This window comes from Rhinatrema bivittatum, chromosome 4 (genome assembly GCF_901001135.1).
Source record: "Rhinatrema bivittatum chromosome 4, aRhiBiv1.1, whole genome shotgun sequence".
Taxonomy (NCBI): Eukaryota; Metazoa; Chordata; class Amphibia; order Gymnophiona; family Rhinatrematidae; genus Rhinatrema; species Rhinatrema bivittatum.
Window position 1 is genome coordinate 313,072,225 of NC_042618.1, and position 20,823 is coordinate 313,093,047.

General features: G+C 40.6%; 1 protein-coding gene across 1 annotated transcript in view; it reads right to left on the reverse strand.

Annotated features, from left to right (window-relative positions):
- Positions 1 to 262: 262 nt before the first annotated feature.
- RAB40B (RAB40B, member RAS oncogene family) overlaps positions 263 to 20,823 on the reverse strand; it is a 186,054-nt gene continuing 165,493 nt past the window's right edge. Inside the window, exon 6 of the mRNA XM_029600270.1 lies at positions 263 to 1,444. Within this exon, the coding sequence (XP_029456130.1) occupies positions 1,173 to 1,444 (272 nt within the window). The 3' untranslated portion in view covers positions 263 to 1,172. The remainder of the gene's footprint in view (positions 1,445 to 20,823) is intronic.

Sequence of the window (20,823 nt, forward strand, 5' to 3'; positions counted from 1 at the left end):
TCTAAATGACAGAATCTTTTATTTTTTTTATATTTTACTGAAAGGTGTGCCTTTTCTTTTCCATTTCCTAAATCTCTAATACCTTTTGCCCAACATTCTTTTGATATTTGCTGTATGTATCCTTTGAATAGTTGGATGGAGGGCAGCACAGGGTGTCTGATGCTGAACAGTACAACAGTACCCTTTATTTCCATCAACAATAACTGGAGAGGCTATGCGAGAATGGATGCCAACAACATAAATATAAAGAAAATACACAGTCTCTTGTTCAGAAACATTTATTTTTAAATAATAGTGTTCTCTCTTATAAAACAATTCTTCAATCACGTATTCACATTCTACATAGTTCTCTTTTGCAGGTATTTTTGAAACTTTCACATTACTACATACGTCTTTGGCATTTTCTTCCCTTAATGCAGCAACGTTTAAAACATCTGGTACAAAAAAAGGGTCAATTTACAGAAAAATAAGCATATAAATCACAGATTATTCTCAAAAAGGTATTAAATAACATAGCAAAAACTTCTATCAAATAATCTGATTCATACACAGTTCGGACAGACTGCTTTTGTGTGTGCGTGTGTGTCATATTTTCTATACACATTCAAAGCATATTTAAATTAGTGCCCCTAACTTACAAAGGTGAACATTTACAAAAAGTCAAAACTACAATTTGTAATTCCATTTTTGTGTTGCTAAATCTGTATATTTTACAATGTATACAATACATTGCCTGTTAAAATGTCTGTCTGGTGCAACCAGACCCAGACACCTATTTCAGATACTTCATGAAATCAACTTACCTTGATTACACACATTTAATTCACTAATTACAAGGCAAACTTTGCTTCCAAAAATATTACACATTGTCATGTTGTCATAAAGCAAATTATTTCCTTTGTAAATACACACCTAAAACAAGGCCTCATGCACATCAAATCCAAAATATCTACTTACACAGAAAGGTTTTACAATTTCATTTAAATTGTACTGAACATTGTATACCCATATTTAAGCAGCATTATTGGCATGAGCAAATTCATGACAGGGAGATCTCCCTTATTTCCTGTATGTATTTAATAATACATACTGTTGTATAGTAGTGCCTCTGACTCAAGTCCTAACTTCTGAGGCCTCAAGCATGATTGTAGTAGTGCAGTGTGTGGCCAGAGCTACGAGATTTTGCAGCTGTTTCGGGAGCAGTCTTTAGGTGGACTCTGTGGTGGACGGATGATCTTGGCTTTCTTCAGGCTGTTCCTCTTGTTGCTGTGGTTGGTGGTGAGGGAGTAAGAACGCCCATGCATCATCCTGGCATTCAAGCCATTGGCCATGGAGAAAGACTTGAGATGGCTTCTTAAGGCAACAGGGAGCGGAAGCTTGTCTACAAGATGCACAGGGGTGCAGGAAACAATGGCTCGGCAGCAGAGATCTTGCAAACTCAAAACTGTAAAGACAGAAAAAAAGTCCATTATACATGGCCTTCCCTGCTCACATTCTCTAAGTTACAGGGGGGCAGGATATGCAGCAGTGCTCATTAGCTGTTGCTGGGAACTTCCCTCCTGTCTTCTCTCTTTACCATATATTCCCACTGAAGCTTGCTGCCTCATGCCTCCCCTTCTCTTGCATCAACATGTTTGGCAATTGTTTTGATGCAAGTTTTAAGTACTTGCTGCTCTCAGACGCTCCTTTATCCCTGCAGCTAGAGCTGACACGACAAAAGGGAAATTTAGACCTTCATAGAAATAAGGTATAGGATGAATTTCGGCATGGCTGCTATGCCTCCTAGTAAACTGGGAAGGTTTGTAGGGATCTTTATGGGCAAGCTTCCCTGCCAGGCAGGAGGGAGACCATTGGCCTTTTACATTTGAATTTTCATTGGGTGGGTGGGTGGGCAGAGGGAACATCGCTCACTACATTTTTTATTCTGCAGTCTTCATAGGTGCTGATTGGAAAGATTTAGGACTGGTAGCGCCTAAATTTTGTTAGCCGAATGAGATGACTGGCACTAAAAATCAGTGCTGTCTGCCCCTAACTTTTTAACCCTGCCGCCACTCAGAATGTGATTGGCTAACGATAACTGCTTAGTGAAACTTAGGGTACTAAATTTGGCAGTTCAGCTTGGTAGATTTTCAAAAGCTTTGATCTTAGACAATTAAGAGCTTACTTAGCAGGCTAGGTTCCTTTGAAAATTAACCTAAAGATGTGCAATTCCAAAACGTGCAGGGAAAATGACTTGCATATTTTTTACACTTTTTTTCTTTATAGTATATACAATATTATGAATGTTTTTATGGAAAATGCATAGAAAAGTTGATAGGCGGTTTATAAATTTTGAATAAATAAACAAATAGTAAACATTAGCTTGAGTGTTTTACTAAGAAACATTAAAATTGTCTTAACGATTCTGAGAATAGAAATAGTCATGAATCATAAATTCACTATGGTCTTGATTATCCCCAGAAATCTATGAATGCTGATCAGTTCTACTTATTTCAACAAATCTGGAAGTCTTGTACCTGCATAACTAGGAAGACACACTTAGCATGCAACTCAGTCAGTATTGCACAGGGAGCTACTGCAGCAGCGAGCAGTCACAAACAGGGCCAGATTTAGACATAGGCAACATAGGCACATACCTAGGATGTCAAATTCTAAAGAGACCTAAAAACTGGGACTCCCCCTGCTATTCTTTGATTTCCAGGGGTGAAATCCCCTTATCCCTAGTCCACTGCCTATGAGCATCATAATCTTAAATTTGGCCCTGGTCACAAAGAGACACTTTTCTCATGTGATCTTCATTTCAGCTCTCAGATTTAAGCACTGGCCTCATTTTGGGCAAGATGTAACAAGCCTGTTTCTCACAGACTCAAAACGGGAATCACCCCTTCAGTACATCCAAACCTTTATGGGATACAGAAGAGCCACAGTGAGTGCCTGAAGAGATCTATCTCCAGAATCTTGATTTCAGTATTATTGTACATTATTCTATATTTTTAGGAATATACAAACAACAGCTTTAATAACAGGTGATCTGCTTAACATTTTTTATGCAGGTTTCTTTAAAAAAGCTTCTCAAATGTGATGTGAACAATAGCTCTATGTATGTGCTCCATAACTGCAGCTCTGATGGGTTTCTTTCTCCCTTTCATCTGCACATCTAGTCAGATTTATTCATCTCAGTCCTGCACATCTCTTCCAGCAAACCCCTTCCATTTCACCACCCTGTGCTGAAAACTTAGCTGGGAAAGTGATACCTTATATATGCATATGGCACCCCTCTTATAATAAAAGTGGCTCTAGGGCCGGAGAACTGCAGGAAGAGGAAATTAAACAGTCCTGGTTTTAGATGTGAGCAGGCACTGCGTGAAATAACTCAGACCGAGGGTTTTTCAGAGGAAAGAATGCTCTAGAACAGAGGTTTCTAAAACCATCCTCAAGTACATCCCTAGCCAGTTGGGTTTTCAGGATATCCACAATGAATATGCATGGGATAGATTTACATGTACTACTTCCAAATTATACACATCTATCCCATGCATATTCATTGTGGATATCCTGAAAACCAGACTGTCTAGGGGCTACTCCAGGAAAGGGTTGAAAAGTCCTGCTCTAGAACAAGACAACACAGTATGAGGCTTCAAGGAGGTAGACAAGATCATCATCTAAAATATATCTTCATAGACAGGGTCCTGGATGCATGGAACAGAGGTGGTAGAGACAAAAATGGCAACAAAATTTAAGAAAGCATCAAATAAACATGAAGGATCCCCACTGCAAAAGAGTGAGGAGAAAGCCAGAAATCAACTGGACCAGGAAGGAACTTAGGCAGACTGGATGGGGCTTATAATTCTTATCTTCATTCAGGAAATGGGATGGACTGCTCCCCAATTCGCCCCAATGCTCTCCCAGAACCACTTATCATAAAGATTTCATGAGCATTGCGTGGGTAATTTTACAATTTTACATAAGTCCGCTTTGAAAATTATTCCACCAAATTTACCTGCACATCATTACACCTGCTATTACACTGGGCAACAATGAAAGTGTTACTGACCTAAAAAGGTCCTACTCTGTAGTATCTTGATGTGCTGAACACGAATATGACCATGAAAAGTTTTTATTGGCTCTCGTTTTGAAGATATTTAATATAGTTCACTTTCTATGTTTAGTCATGTCAATTTATCCAGTAGGACTAGCCTAGAATGATGTAATATTGCATCATATTGCATAATACCATCATGCACACATCATCCAGAGTTTATTACATCATTTTCTGATGCAATGCAGTTCTCCTGCCATGCTGCTGCTGAGTAAGCTGACGTCAGCAGTGTACTATATGAAGCCCAGTCAGAAAGGGTGAGCATTTGAAATATTCATGCTGGCTGACTGCTGGACACTCCGCAGAGATGCTCCCGAACAGGTGTACAAGAGACAAGCAAAGAAATCTAAGACATAGTCTATGACTTCATTTTTCAAACGGTATTAACCGTAGGTCTCCTACTATTGGCATACAATTCAAGATGTAATTATATTATTGCATATTACAAAAAATCTAGAGCCAATTTTACATTTTCACAGTCACATTCATGTTTAGCACATATAAATGTATAAGAATTGACTAATTTCATTTCAGTAACATGACTTTTGTGAAAATTTGTTGCCCAGTGAGCTATTGGCATACAGTTCAAGATGTAATTATATTATTGCATATTACAAAAACACTAGAGCAAATTTTGCATTTTCACAGTCACATTCGTGTTTAGCACATGGAAATGTATAAGAATTGACTAATTTCATTCCCGTAACATGACTTTTGTGAAAATTTGTTGCCCAGTGTTATGTGTGTGGAGAATTTTCAGGAAAATGCAAAGTATGTGTATAAGTCCAAACCCCTCCCTAGCTCTGCCGATGGGAATACTTTTGTTCAGTTTGGGTAAACTTGTGCAAATTTACTCACAATTTGGGTGGGCAATTTTGTAAAAGGCCATTTCTAGGGAATGAATCCAAGATAGCTGCTGAGTGAGTTGCATAGTTGGCGAAGTCTGTGAGCAAACAGACTTACTGTTTCTTTAGCCTTTTCTTTTTTTTCCCCTCATGACAAACATAATTTACACCCTGCTTCTGCTGCTTCATTTGATGTCTTTGCTGCTGATGCAGCTCTAAAAGCTTTGGTCTGGTTGGATGCTGAATTGACCCTCAGTCAAAGTGAGCGTGATTTCTACCTGATGCAGACTTCAGACCAATGGCCCTGTAGGGAATGTTACAGGTCTTAGAAGTTGTTTAGTGCAGCCTCACAGAGAGAGTAGTGATTGTTGCTACCATAGCATTAAGGAAAGGAAACTTGGCCAAAATGTTAATACTCTTCTTCAGGAGGTAGTTTGACATGGGTATAGCTACAGAGGAGAAGGCCATGGAGGCTCCTTAGACCATTGTCAGTGACTGAGGTAGGAGCTAGGTTTTCTTCTCTGCTTTTTTTCTTCCATTTCAGGTCTGGTTGAGTCATTTCCCCTTTTGAGTCCTGCTGCTATAAACTTGAAAACTATTTGGTCTGGCTTAGTCTTCTTCATTAACTATTATTCTAACTGATATTCTTTCAAAAGTCCAGGCCCAGTAAATTGTTCTTCAATAACAAATGTTGAAAATTGGAAACATGGAACAACAAATATCCAAGGTTTCATCAGTACAACTAGAATTGTTGCAGTATAAAGCTGTGGTACACCAGAAATTTCAGAATCTTGAGAATTTAGCAAGACAACTTAATCTTTGTTTATGAATTTTCCTAAAGTTCCTCTAATTTCTCCCTTGGATCTCTTTCAGAAGTAGCGATATGAGGTTCTGAATATGCCAAAAGAAGCAGTACTGTCAAATAACAAGATCTAATTTTTTCCTTCTGAAGGGGATTAGAGGTTTAAGGATCGGGATGGGCAATTCCAGTCCTCGAGGGTGATCAACCAATCAGGTCTTCAAAATATGTCTAATGAATATGCATGAGATAGATTTGCATGTACACTGTCTCAACTGTATGAATAATCTGTCCATTTTCTGAAAGGAATTTGTCACCTTCATATACCTGAGAAGCAGGTGACTGATATCTAAGAGATGGCGGCTTCTATTCTTACCATGACATTCACTCCCCTGAAATGTAGGAAGCAAGATAGACCAACTCAAATGAAAAGTTGACATTACCTTAGGTAAAAAGGAAGGAACTGGACAAAAAGTAACTGATTCTGCATAAAAACCAGAAAGGGGTATCTGCATGATAGAGCTTCCAACTCTGAAATACATCTCAGATAGCTACCAGGAAAATGGTTTTCAAGAGTGATCATTTAGAGAAGCCTGTTTCACTAGTTTGGAAGGAGAATGCATCATAGTCTTAAGGACCAAATGAAGGTCTCATTGAGGAACTAAGGGCCTGAATGGGGGGCACGCCTCCAACTCAAAATAACTCCCCAACCCAGATAACTGAAAGAAAACCACTTCCGCCAAAACTCCAAAGATGGCCTTAACATCCAATACAAACCATCACGGAAGACACCGACATCTAATCAATATCCTCTTCAACAAATCAATTAAAAACATGATCTATCTCACATTCTTCCTCATAAACGCTCAAGCCCTAACAAAAAAATTCATGCTCATATCAGATATCATACAGGGAAAAAACCCCGACTTCATTGTTGTGACCGAAACCTGGTTTAAAAATACAGACCACGTAATCACAAACCAACTAAACAATGCTTACGACCTATTCTCAATTCCCCGAAAATCCCGCAGAGGAGGCAGATTGCTATTAATCATAAAAAAACATTTCACAATGAAACCAGTCCCACACACGCTCCCGCAGCAATATGAAGTAACCATCTTCGACTCAGAAAACCTGCAAATTTGCATTGTATACTGCCCCCCCAGACTTCTTGACAACGACATATCCCCACTCATAGAATACTTCATATCAAACATCAGCCTTAAGAAACCCACAATCATACTTGGAGATTTCAACCTTCACATGGACATCACCCCCCGATCACAAACCTGCCAAACCTTGCTTGACGTTCTTCCACTAAGACTCACCCAAAAGGTGACCAACCCAACACACAAAGCTGGCCACACCCTTGATCTGATATTCACAAACGACTTATTCTCAAACACAACAATATCATACACACCAGTCCCATGGTCCGACCACTACCTCCTGCACTGCAAGACCCAAGCAAACATTAGCAACATGTCCGAAACAAATGAAACATACTCCTTCAAATATAGACCACCCTTCCAACTTGACCTCCTCCAACAAGAACTCGGAAAACATCTAACAAATCTAGACCTCTCCAACATAAATAAGGCCACCCATTCATGGCACCAACTTACAATGGAAATTGCCAACAGCATAAATCCAGAAAGAACAAAACAGGTCAAGAACAAAAGAGAAAAAAACAAATCCTTGGTTCAACATCCAACTAAGAGACACCAAATCTACCCTAAGGAAAAAAGAAAAAGAATGGCAAAAAAATAAATGTCCTCTGACCCTTGAAAGATATCGCACACAGCTGGCAACGTATAAAAAGCTAATTAACAAAACTAAACGAGACTATTACAGCAAAAAAATCCAAAAATCCAAAACTCTGCTAACAAATCAAAATCACTTTTCAAAATAGTAAACAATCTAATATTAGACAACAACAACAATCCCACATCCCAAACCAAAAGCCTAAGCCAAGAACTTGCTATATTTTTCAAAAACAAAATCAACAAAATTACAGGAAACATCAATAATTCCACCAACCAAGATGAGCAGCAAACCGTCAATAATATAATACCCTGGTCCACCTTCGATCCCATATCAACTACCGAAACGGAGAAACTATTAAGAAATCTAAACCCAGCGTGTCATGAACTCGACACAATTCCAATTCGTGCCCTAAAGGAAATAGCCCAAACCATCACTGCAATCATAAATAAATCTCTAGAAGAAGGTGAACTTCCTGACAAACTAAAAATTGCAACAATTAAACCCATAATAAAAAAAAAGAACCTAAACCCAGATGATCTGAACAACTACCGCCCAATCTCCAACCTACCCCTCCTTGCCAAACTGACAGAGAAAGCAGCACTTAAACAACTCGAGCATCTCGAAACAAACATCTTACACCCCGCCCAACACGGTTTCAGAAAAAAATCATAGCACAGAAACCTTGCTACTCAACTTATCAAACACAATAATAAGAGGCTTCGACAATGGGCAAAGATACATCCTCATCCTACTCGACCTCTCCGCCGCATTTGACACGGTCTAACATAAAAGATTAATTTCCAGACTAACTGACATCAGTCTTTCCGGCAAAACTCTCGAATGGTTTACATCCTTCCTTAAAAACAAATTCTTCAAAGTAAACATCAACAACCAATCATCAGATGCCATACCTTTTGAAACAGGAGTACCCCAAGGATCCGCACTTTCAGCAACCCTGTTTAACATATACCTACTGCCTCTTTGCCAGCTCCTCACAAATCTTGGCATCACATACTACATGTATGCTGACGATATCCAATTAATCATTCCCGTAACAAACACCATCCAAAATGCATTGAAGCTCTCGGCCACCTACCTCGACACCATAAGAAACATGCTAAACCACATGAAACTGTCTCAACATGGACAAAACTGAGTGCATACTACTTGAAAGAAAAAACTCCGGAACCAACATGAACCACAACATACAAATTAGGGGTGTGAATCGTGTGATCGATCGTCTTAACGATCGATTTTGGCTGGGGGGGGGGAGGGAAATCTTATCGTCGTGGTTTTTTGTTTTTTTTTTAAATCGTTAAAAATCGTAAATCGGGGGAGGGCGGGAAAACCGGCACACCAAAAAAAACCTAAAACCCACCCCGAACCTTTAGAACAAATCCCCCACCCTCCCGAACCCCCCCAAAATGTTTTAAATTACCTGGGGTCCAGTGGGGGGTCCCGACGCGATCTCCCTCTCTCTGGCCACGACTGCGTTGAGAGAAATGGCGCCGGTGGCCCTTTGTCCTTCTCATGTGACAGGGCAAAGGTAGCACCGGCGCCATTTTGAAGATTGGCAATACGGCCCGCGCGCAGGAGGTCGCTCCCGGACCCCCGCTGGACTTTTGGCAAGTCTTGTGGGGGTCAGGAGGCCCCCTCCAAGCTCGCCAAAAGTCCCTGGGGGGTCCAGCGGGGGTCCAGGGGCGATCTCCTGCACGCGTGACGTCGGGACCCAGGAACCAAAATGGCACCGGCGCTACCTTTGCCCTGTCACATGATAAGGGCAAAGGGCCACCGGCGCCATTTCTCTCAACGCAGTCGTGGCCACAGAGAGGGAGATCGCGTCGGGACTCCCCCACTGGACCCCAGGTAATTTAAAACATTTTGGGGGGGTTCGAGAGGGTGGGGGATTTGTTCTAAAGGTTTGGGGTGGGTTTTAGGGTTTTTTTGGTGTGCCGGTTTTCCCGCGCCCTATTTAACGATACAATACAAATGCCCCTGACGATAAATCGGGGGCATTTGTATTGTATCGTGCACTCTAACGATTTTGGACGATTTTAAAATTATCTGACGATAATTTTAATCATTCAAAAACGATTCACATCCCTAATACAAATTGACAACACATACATCAAATTAAAAGACAACGTGAAAGATCTAGGAATATGGTTAGACCCAGAGCGTAACTACAAAAAACACATCTCAATGAAAATCAAAGAAGGATTCCACAAACTACTAATCCTCAAACACCTAAAACCACTACTGTATCTCCTTGAATTCAGAACCATTCTACAATCACTCATATTCTCTTGCTTCGACTACTGTAACTCATTCCTGATTGGCCTACCCAAAGCTACCATACGACCACTCCAATTACTACAGAACGCATCAGCCAGAATCCTCACCGGTCACAAAAGAACTGAACACATCACTCCGGTGCTAAAAGGTCTACACTGGTTACCTGTCAAAAAAGAGAATTGAATATAAAACTCTAACGATTATACACAGTACAATACACAACAGTGAAAGCACATCCCTAAATAACATTATTCAGAAACACATCTCTCAATGCAATACGAGAGCAACAAACAAAACACAACTAGACATACCATCAGTCTCAAACGCCAAACTTACCACCATAAGAAACCGAGCCTTTTCAATAGCAGGACCCCACCTCTGGAATTCACTACCTGAACACCTAAGATTACAAAACACTAAAATATTCAAAAAAGAACTCAAAACCTGGCTCTTCAGACAATCCTTCAAAGATGGGATCGGCTAATCACTCTCACCAAAAAGGACACCACACACTATTACCGATAGTTAAATACAACTACTGATTGTTATTCTCTTTATATCTGACGATAAACCCATTCTGTTGCTATATAAGCTATTAGCTATAACCTTTTTGCATTCGCTGTTATAACCGTTCCATATTTGTTGTTATACCAGTTATGTTGTTATCAGTTGTTCTCTCACTTGTAAATCATTGTTTTACCTGTAAACCAGAGTGAAGGCCTCTAGCTAAACTTTGGTATATAAAAGCGTATAAATAAATAAATAAATAAATAAAATATGCTTCACACTCTGGAAGAAGTGAGCTACATCTGGATGAGCTGTGGAGAACTCTCTAACCTGAACTTTGTAGCAAGAAATAGCAACTTTCAGAGAATTAAGTGCTAGACCCTTATCCAGGCCTCTTTGATGAAAGACCAAAATAGTGATAATGTCATCCCTCCAGGGGTTTCTGTGGGTTTGGGCTGACTAGTTACTCCTAACCCCATTCCTCCCAAACTTCCTGGGATCTCTGGAAGATGGGGAGTATTCTTCTGAGAAAGAGGGCTCCTTGGTCATTAGATTTTTCCACAAGGAAGTGATGTCTGCTCTCATTTTCCAAGTGGTTTCCTCACTCAAGATGGTGGATGAATCTACAATAGAAGACCTGATCCTAGACGGAATTCAGAAGCCTCCAAAGCCCTCTCCACTCTATGAGGCTCTGAAGCATATAGAGAAGGGGAATTTCCTCAAGGAAGCTTTGAGGGCAGTAAAGTCATGTGTGAGAGACAGACACTGGTCAGGGAGGTGACTGTGTGTGTGAGAGAGAGAGAGACAGACACTGGTCAGGGAGGTGACTGGTGTGTGTGTGAGAGACAGAGACTAGTCAGGGAGGTGACTGGTGTGTGTGTGTGTGAGAGACAGAGACTGGTCAGGGAGGTGACTGGTGTGTGAGAGACAGAGACTGGTCAGGGAGGTGACTGGTGTGTGTGAGGAAGAGAGACTGGTTGTGAGTCTAATTGGTTTGTGTGTGTGTGTGTATGTAACTGGTTGTGGGCCCTAAAGAAGAGGACCGTGAGGACAGAGCTTCAGCAGCCACTGCTGCTTCTGATGAGTGCTTTTGGCCTGCAAGGGAAAGCAGTAGGAGAGTTGCTGAAGAGGGTAAGTAAAGGTGGCTTTTTAAGTTTATTTTTCTTGATTGACTGCCATTTTAATTAATGGGTATTATGTGATGTGTGCTGTTTTGAAATATTTTATTGATATTTGGACAATTTTTAATAATTTTTATGAGTTTTTAATTGTTGGATGTTATTCTGTTCATCAGCTGTTAGTGCATTTATTAGTATAGTTTCACAGTTATTTCTGTGTGGGGATCTAGAGCAGCTTGGCTTATTCTGTTTTCCTAATAGGAGGTTTATTAATGTTTAGGGCCTGGTTTAATATCTGTAGTATTGCCATTTCATATGTTGGGTTGCTATTGTTTGAGTGTTTTCCATAACGCAGGTGTACCTTTGTGCGGATTAGTTTGTGTGTATTATTGTAGATCCTGGGACTATGCTAGGTGCTATATTTCTCTTTCCATTTCTCCAGGTTTGCACTGCATGCAGAGTGGCTTTTTTGGATTTCCATTCCAGTTTCTGACTCCATAATTATAATTTGTGGTCTTTATGTACTTGGTGAAGGTCGGTTTTGTGTGTGTGACCAAGGTGAGATATTTTACTAGCATGCAGGCATTTGTATCATTCTTATTTGCTGTGTTTTCTCAATAGGATATGCATTAGTGGTAAATTACTGTCTTGCCATAAGGAGGGCTATTGTGCCTGGAGTAGAAGGAGTTTATTTTGCTTTTACTGAAATGTCACCAGAACATGTTTTTTGTATGGTGAATTGTACGGTAATGCCCTAGTTCTGCTCTGCACCCATTGTTGGGGGTCGAGGGGGATGCAGAGTGTATGTTTACATTTAGCCCCACGACAGTCACATGTTCAGTGTTTCATGCATGTGAGAGCCATCTGTCAGGTGTGTCCCAGCCGAAAAAAGGTTGAGGACCACTGCCTTAGAGGCTAGATTTAGAGTCCACATTAGCCAGGTTCCACAAATAGTCACGGTTTATGGCCTCTGGCTGAGGGCTGTTCTGGCGATGGCTGGGCCGAGTTGGGAAGAGAAAATGAAAAGAGAGGAAAAATCCCCCAGGTAGTTGTGAATAAGGCTCATGGTGCCAGATTCCAGCACTGCCTCTGACTGAGCTGGAAGGATAAAGGAGTAGGAGGAAACTGCTGGGACAGAAAAAGGAAATGCATTATTCCTCTTATTACCATCTCATTTAAAATCTGTGTTTTCTACCTTTTTCTTCTAGTTGTTGCCGCCAGCCAAGTTGGTTGCCATAGTGACAGATAATGGCCTGTTGCTGGCAGCACTCTGGCCATTCAGAACACAAGACTCCTATCCTGAGCATCTCGGCTGCAGCTCCTGCCCACTCACTAAGTGCATAACATATTAAACATCTTGGAATCATGCTTCTGCCATAAGAGGGGAACCAAGTTTACCACATTATCAAATTAATCAGCAATAGAGATTTAACTAAGCTGCTGCAGTGCAGGCTAACAAAAGCTCATTGGCTGACTTCTTAAATAATTCACATTCAACATTTTTCCCCACACTTGGAAAATGCCATATAAATTATAATTTTTTTTATAGCAATGAGGTTTTCTGCCTCTATAGGATTTAGACTGTACAAAGAGTTCAGTTTCACAGGATTAAAATTAGACATGTTGGTTTCTCAAGCACCACAAGAACGAGAAAGGCGCACATTTTAATTCTGCAAGCCACTTATTTGTATTCCAACAAGCTATCATCATTATCCAATTATTGAGAGTGTCAGACATAGATTCCAGCTGAACCAGGGATTAGTCAACATCCCGAATAACAGCAATGTACAGAGATACCTTTATCAGACCAGAACAAACCACAGCCACAGTGTACAGAGAGCAAGGCAAGGGGAAGAGATTAGACCGTGGGAATGAAAACTGTCACTATGTGCCTTTTACAATCTTTTCATTTCTCAGAACAAGTCCAAGCCTGTCTATAACCACAACATCTTGTTTTCCTTTCTTCCCTCTTTATCACTCACCCACCCACCCCACCCTACATGCCACTAGAAGCTTGTAAAACTTAGAAGGCTGGAGGGATGTCTACTTCAAGACTAGCCCTCATGACCACTCTATGTCCTGTAGAAGTCACTGGAGAAGTGGCAGTTGTATTCTCTCCCTCCTTAGGCTTGAATGTGTCACCTATTCAGCATGCCGAAGCCCTCAAAATTGAGTTTTCTGATTGGAAATACTGAGTTCTGAGCCATGGGGCTGGCTTTAGAATGTTTAATAGCTCCCTAGATAGGCTGCACTGTGTAAATTAATGGGCATTATTAACAATGAGGAGGGTGATATTCAAAAGTCATTTAGATGGATAACTGAAAAATTATTCAACTACATGGCTAACCAATGATATTAAATGCCATATATGGTTAAATTGGGGGCAGGCAGAAGGCATTTCTTTGAGAAGCAGAGTTAGCCGCATAAGATATGTGGCTAACTCTGGTCGCACTGTAGGGCTATCCTAAAATTAGCTGGATATACTTATCTGGCTACCTTTAAGATAGCTGGGTAACTTTAAGATAACCGCTGAATATCCCAGTTAAGTTAGCCGGATAGCTATATCTGGCTAACTTAACTAGCCGCTCTGTGGCTGAATATCGGCTTCTAAATTTGTTCTAAATGGGTATTTTGAGGAATTAGTATCCAGGATGATTTTCTATTATTTTAATTTTATTAAATGTATTTATTTATTTATTTATTTAAGGATTTTTATATATCGGTATTAGTGGGGGACGTCTTACCGGTTTACATTTGAACATTAAGCTTGGAAAATACATATTAACAGGGAGAAGAAACTGGGAGGGGGATAACTGGAGAGCAGTATGGAAAATAAAGTTTAAAAACAAAGGAGAAAAATGATAAAAATAAAAAAATCTTAATATAGGCATGTATAATCACATTGTGAGGTGCTTATGGGTTGTCGGAGGGGGGAGTCTATTCTGGATATGCTTGTTTGAATCTATTCTGGATAAGCTTGTTTAAATAACCAAGTTTTTAGATACTTTTAAAATTTAGTCATACATGGTTCAAGACGCAGGTTAGGAGGCAGGGAGTTCCAGAGGGCAGGGCCAGCAATTGTAAAGGCGCGGTCACGTGTGGAGGATAGATGGGCTACTTTCAGTGATGGTACTAGAAGGGTGCCTTTGTTGGCAGTTCTGGTGGGTCGGGTGGACTGGGGGGAGTTGAAAGGGATGTCTAGCCATTTGGAATTGTGGGTGTGAATAGATGTGTACTATAGTTAAAGTTTTGTAGTGAATACGGGAGAGGATAGGGAGCCAATGTAAGTCTCTTAGGATGGGGGTGATATGTTTGTGTTTACGGGTATTTGCGATAAGTCGTGCTGTGGCATTTTGTAGCATCTGGAGAGGTTTTATTGTGCAGTAGGGGAGCCCTAGGAAGAGAGCGTTGCAGTAGTCCAGTTTGCTAGGTATGGTGGCCTGGATCACTGTACGAAAATCTTGGTTGTATAGTAGAGGTCTGAGTTTTTTAAGTACATTAAGTTTGAAGAAGACTGCTTTCAGGATGGAATTGACGTAGTTTTTCATGTTTAATTGATGATCAAGGAGAACTCCTAGGTCCTTTACAAATGGTAGTGCTGTAGGGGGGTTGGGCTTGGGGTCAATAGTTGGGGGGGGGGAGGTGGAGGGGGGGGCATGAGAGGAGATAACCAGGAGTTCAGTTTTATTTGTGTTGAGAGCAAGGTGGATGTTTGTGAGTAGGGAGTTGATGGCAGCAAGGCAGTTTTCCCAGTGCTTTAGGGCATCAGAGATGGAGTTGTGGATGGGAATGATGATCTGGACGTCATCAGCGTAGAGATAGAACTTTAGTTTAAGATCAGAGAGGAGTTGGCAGAGGGGGGTGAGGTAGACATTAAAGAGGGTGGAAGAGAGTGATGAACCTTGTGGGACTCCTTGAAGTAAGGGATGGGGGGTGGATTCGGAGTTGCCAATTTTAACAGAGAACTTTCTGTTCGATAGGAAGGATTTGAACCAGGCGAGTGCTAGGCCTGAAATGCCAATGTTTTCCAAGCGGGCCAGGAGGTGGTGGTGACTGATGGTGTCGAAGGCCGCTGAGATTTCAAGGAGGGCAAGGAGGTAGCTGTGGCCTTGTTCCATGTCTCTGAGGAGGTGGTCAGATAGGGAGAGGAGTAGAGATTCTGTGTTCAAGTGTTTTCGGAAGCCGAATTGTGAGATATGGAGGATCTCATGACTTTCTAGGAATTCCATGAGTTGTGAGTTAACAACTCTTTCCATTAGCTTGGCAATAAATGGGAGGTTGGATATTGGACGAAAATTGGCAGGGTCTTTCGGGTCTAAGGAGGGTTTCTTTAGAAGAGGTTTGACTACCGCATGCTTGAGTGGGTCTGGGACAGACCCATGGGCAAGAGAGCAGTTGATGAGATCTGCAATAGCTTTGGCTATGGAGTTCGGGATGGCTAGTAGGGCTTTAGATGGGATGGTGGGAGGAAGGTTTGAGTTTTCTGAGGATGTTTTCAACTTCTTTGGAAGAGGTGAGTTCCAGGGCAGTCATTGTGGGTTGGGAGGGTGTAGGGACAGTGGGTAAGGTGGGGGGGTACAGTTGGTGGAGGGGGGAAATCTGGAGAAGAGGTTAGATATTTTATTCTGGAAGTAGTTGGCAAGTTCTTCGCACTTGGATGCTGTATCGGAGTCAGGTATCGTGGGGGGGATGGGTGTGGTGAGGCTTGAGACGTAAGAGAAAAGCCCTTTGGGGTTGAATCGGAACTTATGGATTTTTTTTGGCGTAGAAGTCTCGTTTGTGTTTTTGGGTTGAAAGTCTGTAGCTGTGTAGGGCAGTTTTGAAGATGGAGGAGTGTTGTGGGGTTGGGTTCTTGCGCCATTTTCTCTCCTTTTGTCTGTGAAGTCCATAACTATGAATGGTAGAACATGTGTATAATAAAGGGATCTTTTTCTACTACTGTAAAGCACCCCCTAATAAGTCAGAGCAAACCTGTCATCTACTCAGGATTGACTGATAATAACAATTCAACCATGTTATCGAGTTAAAATTATCTTCCATTTTGATTTTTTATGAAGCATTTGAGCACTGGCACCTACCAAATAAACACAATTTTGTTTCCTGATCCAACTAACATGGGAACATGGTTTTGTTGAATGATGTCATGGATAAATCTATTTAGTCTAATCTCAGGATTTCAATTGCTATGCTCTCATCAGACACCTCTAGGTACCACACTAAGACATTGAAAGCATAAATACAGTGCAACTAGCTGAAGCATTACCTCAGTTAAAGAGATTACAAAAATAGCAAGCATGGCCATAATAGGTGTTCACCTTTTATTCTACAAAGATAAAATCACAGGCATACAACTGAAGCTGGAAAGAGCCAAAAAAAGTTGACATTCTGAAGAATCGTATCAGGTAGATATTCAAAGACCCACTGAGTAGCTAAGAAAAGCAGATAATTTTAGCCAGTCATCTTTAGTAGAATATTCAGCTGAACCTTACCAGCTGGGGTTTCAGAGGTATATTCTCCTTAATCTAGATGGTCCATATCTGGCTAAAGTAATAGGTTAGTGCTGAAAATCAGCGCAAATCAGTTAAGAAAAAATGAAAAGACTGTTTTACAGATCCCCCCTCCTGTCAAGACAATTAATGTAGAAGGCTGAGAGGAACTCCAATCTTCCCTCTCTCCCACCCTCAACATAAAGTAACGGGGGCCAAGAAGCATCCCGTTTCCCTGATAAGGGAGTACCAGGCACCACCACCCCCATCTGAAAAATGTATCCCCTGCCCCAGCTGCTCTGTGAATCTTAGGGAGCTAAATTTAGCCACTCATACCAGCAAATTTTCAAAGGCTGTGATCTAACTGGCTAAGTTCTTACTTATAATCATGCAAAGAACAGAACTAACTGTTCTATCACTGTGAGTAAAAATTATTTTTTTGTTTGTTTATTTGTATCTTGTATCCATTTCATTATTATTTTCAGTGCCTACACAATAAGTGGAAGAAATTTTTAAGGCTATTAGAATCCCATCTAAAACATTTTTTAGAGTAGGCAGAAGGTTTCATATATATTGTGTAGGCGTCCCTGCACCAATTGTTGCAAATATAATCATTAACCTCCTACCGCCTCCATATTCATTTTTTTGAAATATTTTTTAAACATTTAGATGTTAAAGTCCCAAAACTGTCATGACATCCATCGTGTTGTTTGCTCTGAATTCCCTTAAATGGTGGTAAACTTGTAGCTTGAAATTTAAATTTAGTAGTTCCTGTATGCTGGCTTCCTTTGATGATGAATCTCAATCCCAATATTTCAAAAAAATGAATATGGAGGCGGTAGGAGGTTAATGATTATATTTGCAACAATTGGTGCAGGGACGCCTACACAATATATATGAAATATATATGAAACTACTCTAAAAAATCTTTTAGATGGGATTCTAATAGCCTTTAAAAAAATGTTCTTCCACTTATTGTGTAGGCACTGAAAATAACAATGAAATGGATACAAGATACAAATAAACAAACAAAAAAATAATGTTTACTCACAGTGATAGAACAGTTAGTTCTGTTCTTTGCATGATTATATATTAGTGGATCACTGTTTTTTGTGGTGTCTATATATAGCTTGGTAAGTCCTTACTTAGCCAGCTAGATTACTTTGCATATCTACCTCTATATATACACCTCTAAATTTCTGAAAACACAGACTAGAGTTCTCTGTATGGTTCCTATATAAAGAAAATAAGCTGAGATGGATTATAACTGCATTAATCAACTTTCTCCGTAAATCACATAACGTATTAGCATGATTATAAAACAGCCTCAAATAAGAACATAAAATAAGCCATGTTGAGTCAGACCAAAGGTCCACTGGGCCCAGCATCCTGTCTCCAACAATGGCCAGTTGGAGTCACAAGTACCCAGAAAATCCCAAAGAGTGGATTCATTTTGTCTTGCTTACTCTCAGGGATAAGTTGTGGCTTTCCCAAATCTATCTGGCTAATAATGGCTTATGAACTTTTCCTTTAGGAAGTGGTCCAAACCCCTTTTAAACCCAGCTAGTGTAGATACCTTAACCACATCCTCAGCAATAAATTCTAGAATTTGACTGTGTGCAGAGTGAAAAAAAACCTCTCTCTGATTTGTTTTAAAATTGCTGTTAGTTTCAGGAGCTGCAACTGAAATTCAATTTGTCCAAGTCTGATGTTTATCCCTACCTACAACTATGACATTTCACTCATGCTTCCCTACTTGGGGGTCATTTACAAGAAAAGTCTGACTTTGAACTGTTATGTCAGAAAGTTGATCGAGCCACTAAATTATTATCGATAATTTATACTTTAATGGGATGGGAAGAGTTCACCAAGTCCAACTATATGATAGCCTGGGAAAATGATTTGCAGACAGGTTTTTCCCAGAAGGAATGGGAGGAGATATTCCAAAGAGTGGGAAAAGGATTGATTGCAGCCTCTATGATAGAAAATTCATTAAAATTGCTATTTAGATGGCATTACTGCCCGGTTAAGTTATATAAAATGATACCCACTATATCTGATACTTGTTGGAAAGGCTGCCTTATGGCAGGAAGTTATCTTCATATGTGGTGGGATTGTACACAGATCCAACGTCTCTGGCATGAGAATGAGTCCTGGGTCAGTCAGTTAATCAAGACAACAGTAGCGATTAACCCACAACATGCTTTACTGGGAGTTCCACTTTTCCCGAATTTGGACTGTAGTAACAGATTGCTTAATTATATTTTTACAGCTACCAGAGTTGAAATAGCCAGGAAGTGGAAATCACCCATCTCCCCTACATTAGGTGATATCCAACGCCAATTAGGGAAAATCTACATCTTAGCGGAAATCACAGCACACAAACAAAAGTCAATTGGGCAGTTCCAGAAAACATGGCAGGATTGTCTCCGAAGCATATACATAAGCTTTTCGACTAAAGCAATTTCATGCACCTCATGTCGCCAACACTCTATTGTAGGAGCAGCTTTCCAAAGCAAAGCAATTCAAAATCATCCAGCGAGAATTAGATGGTCAGCAAGTTGATGCTTTTCTTTAACTTAGATTAGGATTATATCATTTGACCAGCAAACATAAAGAGAGTTCAATTCTAACTTCCCCTACTAAAATTCCCCTCATTTCTTGTCCCACCAGTTTCCAAAAATCCGCTACTAAAGGACATGTCCACCATACATGTGGGTACATGCCAACCTGCCCGCACCCCCTCCAACATAACTTTGATACCCCTATCAAGAATCTAGTATAATATTCTGGGAATCTATATGCCCTGTGGTTGAGTTTCACCATTAATTCTACCCTCTTGCTACACAAGGAAATCCTATGTGCTTTTTCCATATATCCTTCCAATGAGTCTCATTTAATTCTAGATGCAGGTCCCTATTCCACTGTGCCTCCAAACTAAGTGGGTGATCTCTTGCCATCTGGCACTCCATTACTGTCCTGTAAAACTTGGAAATTCCCCACCTTGGCATATCTTCTCAAGCTATAACTTGCTCTATCGGATTCAGTACCATTGCTCTCACCCCCTCCTCTCATAAGTCTTCAGCTCCATCATCAACATTTGAAGAAACACTTCCGTCTCTCTTGGAACCTCATAATATTCCTTAAGATCTGAAAAGGATTACATTTGGGCATCCTCCTCCTACCACAATTGACCTAGAAATGTTAAACTCTGTTTCCATCATATGGCAGCCTCCCTATGTAGTGTAGTGCTCGGTAATTTCAGATTTCTCCTAATGGGCCTAATTCATGACATCTGTGAGGGCAATCCCAAGATTCTATTGACCGCTTTCCAAATCTTAATGGTATGGGATATAGGTGGGCTTGCTTTACACACCTTATTCCCATCTTTTAGTAGTTCTGACTATAATAACAACATTGAGAGATCTTGCCCCCCCATCAGCCTCACTTCCAACTGATACCAGGGCATTTCCCAATCTCTATGGAACCAAGGCAACATGCGTGTCAGCCCTGCAGCCTAATAATAGCCCTGCAGATAAGGGAGAGACATTCCCCCGGCCTCCTTCGGCCTCCAGACTGTCTTGAACTTTAAATGTGCTTTTTTATTGTGCCATAGAACTTTCCCTAACACTTCCTGCAATTTAGTGAAAAACCCCTCTGGCAAGTAACACGGAACATGCTGAAGCAGATACATCAATCTGGGAAGTATATTTATTTATTCTGCCCGACCACAATAAAAATTTGTCACCCCATGCCCGCAAATCTTTCTGTATACGATTAACAACTACTGCATAGTTATGTTTGTATAGATCCATAGGATTTCTGGCCACCCATATCCACAAATACTGAATCTCCTCTCATACCACCTTAAAATTTGAGAAACATAGAGGAATGCCCTCCTCCTTCA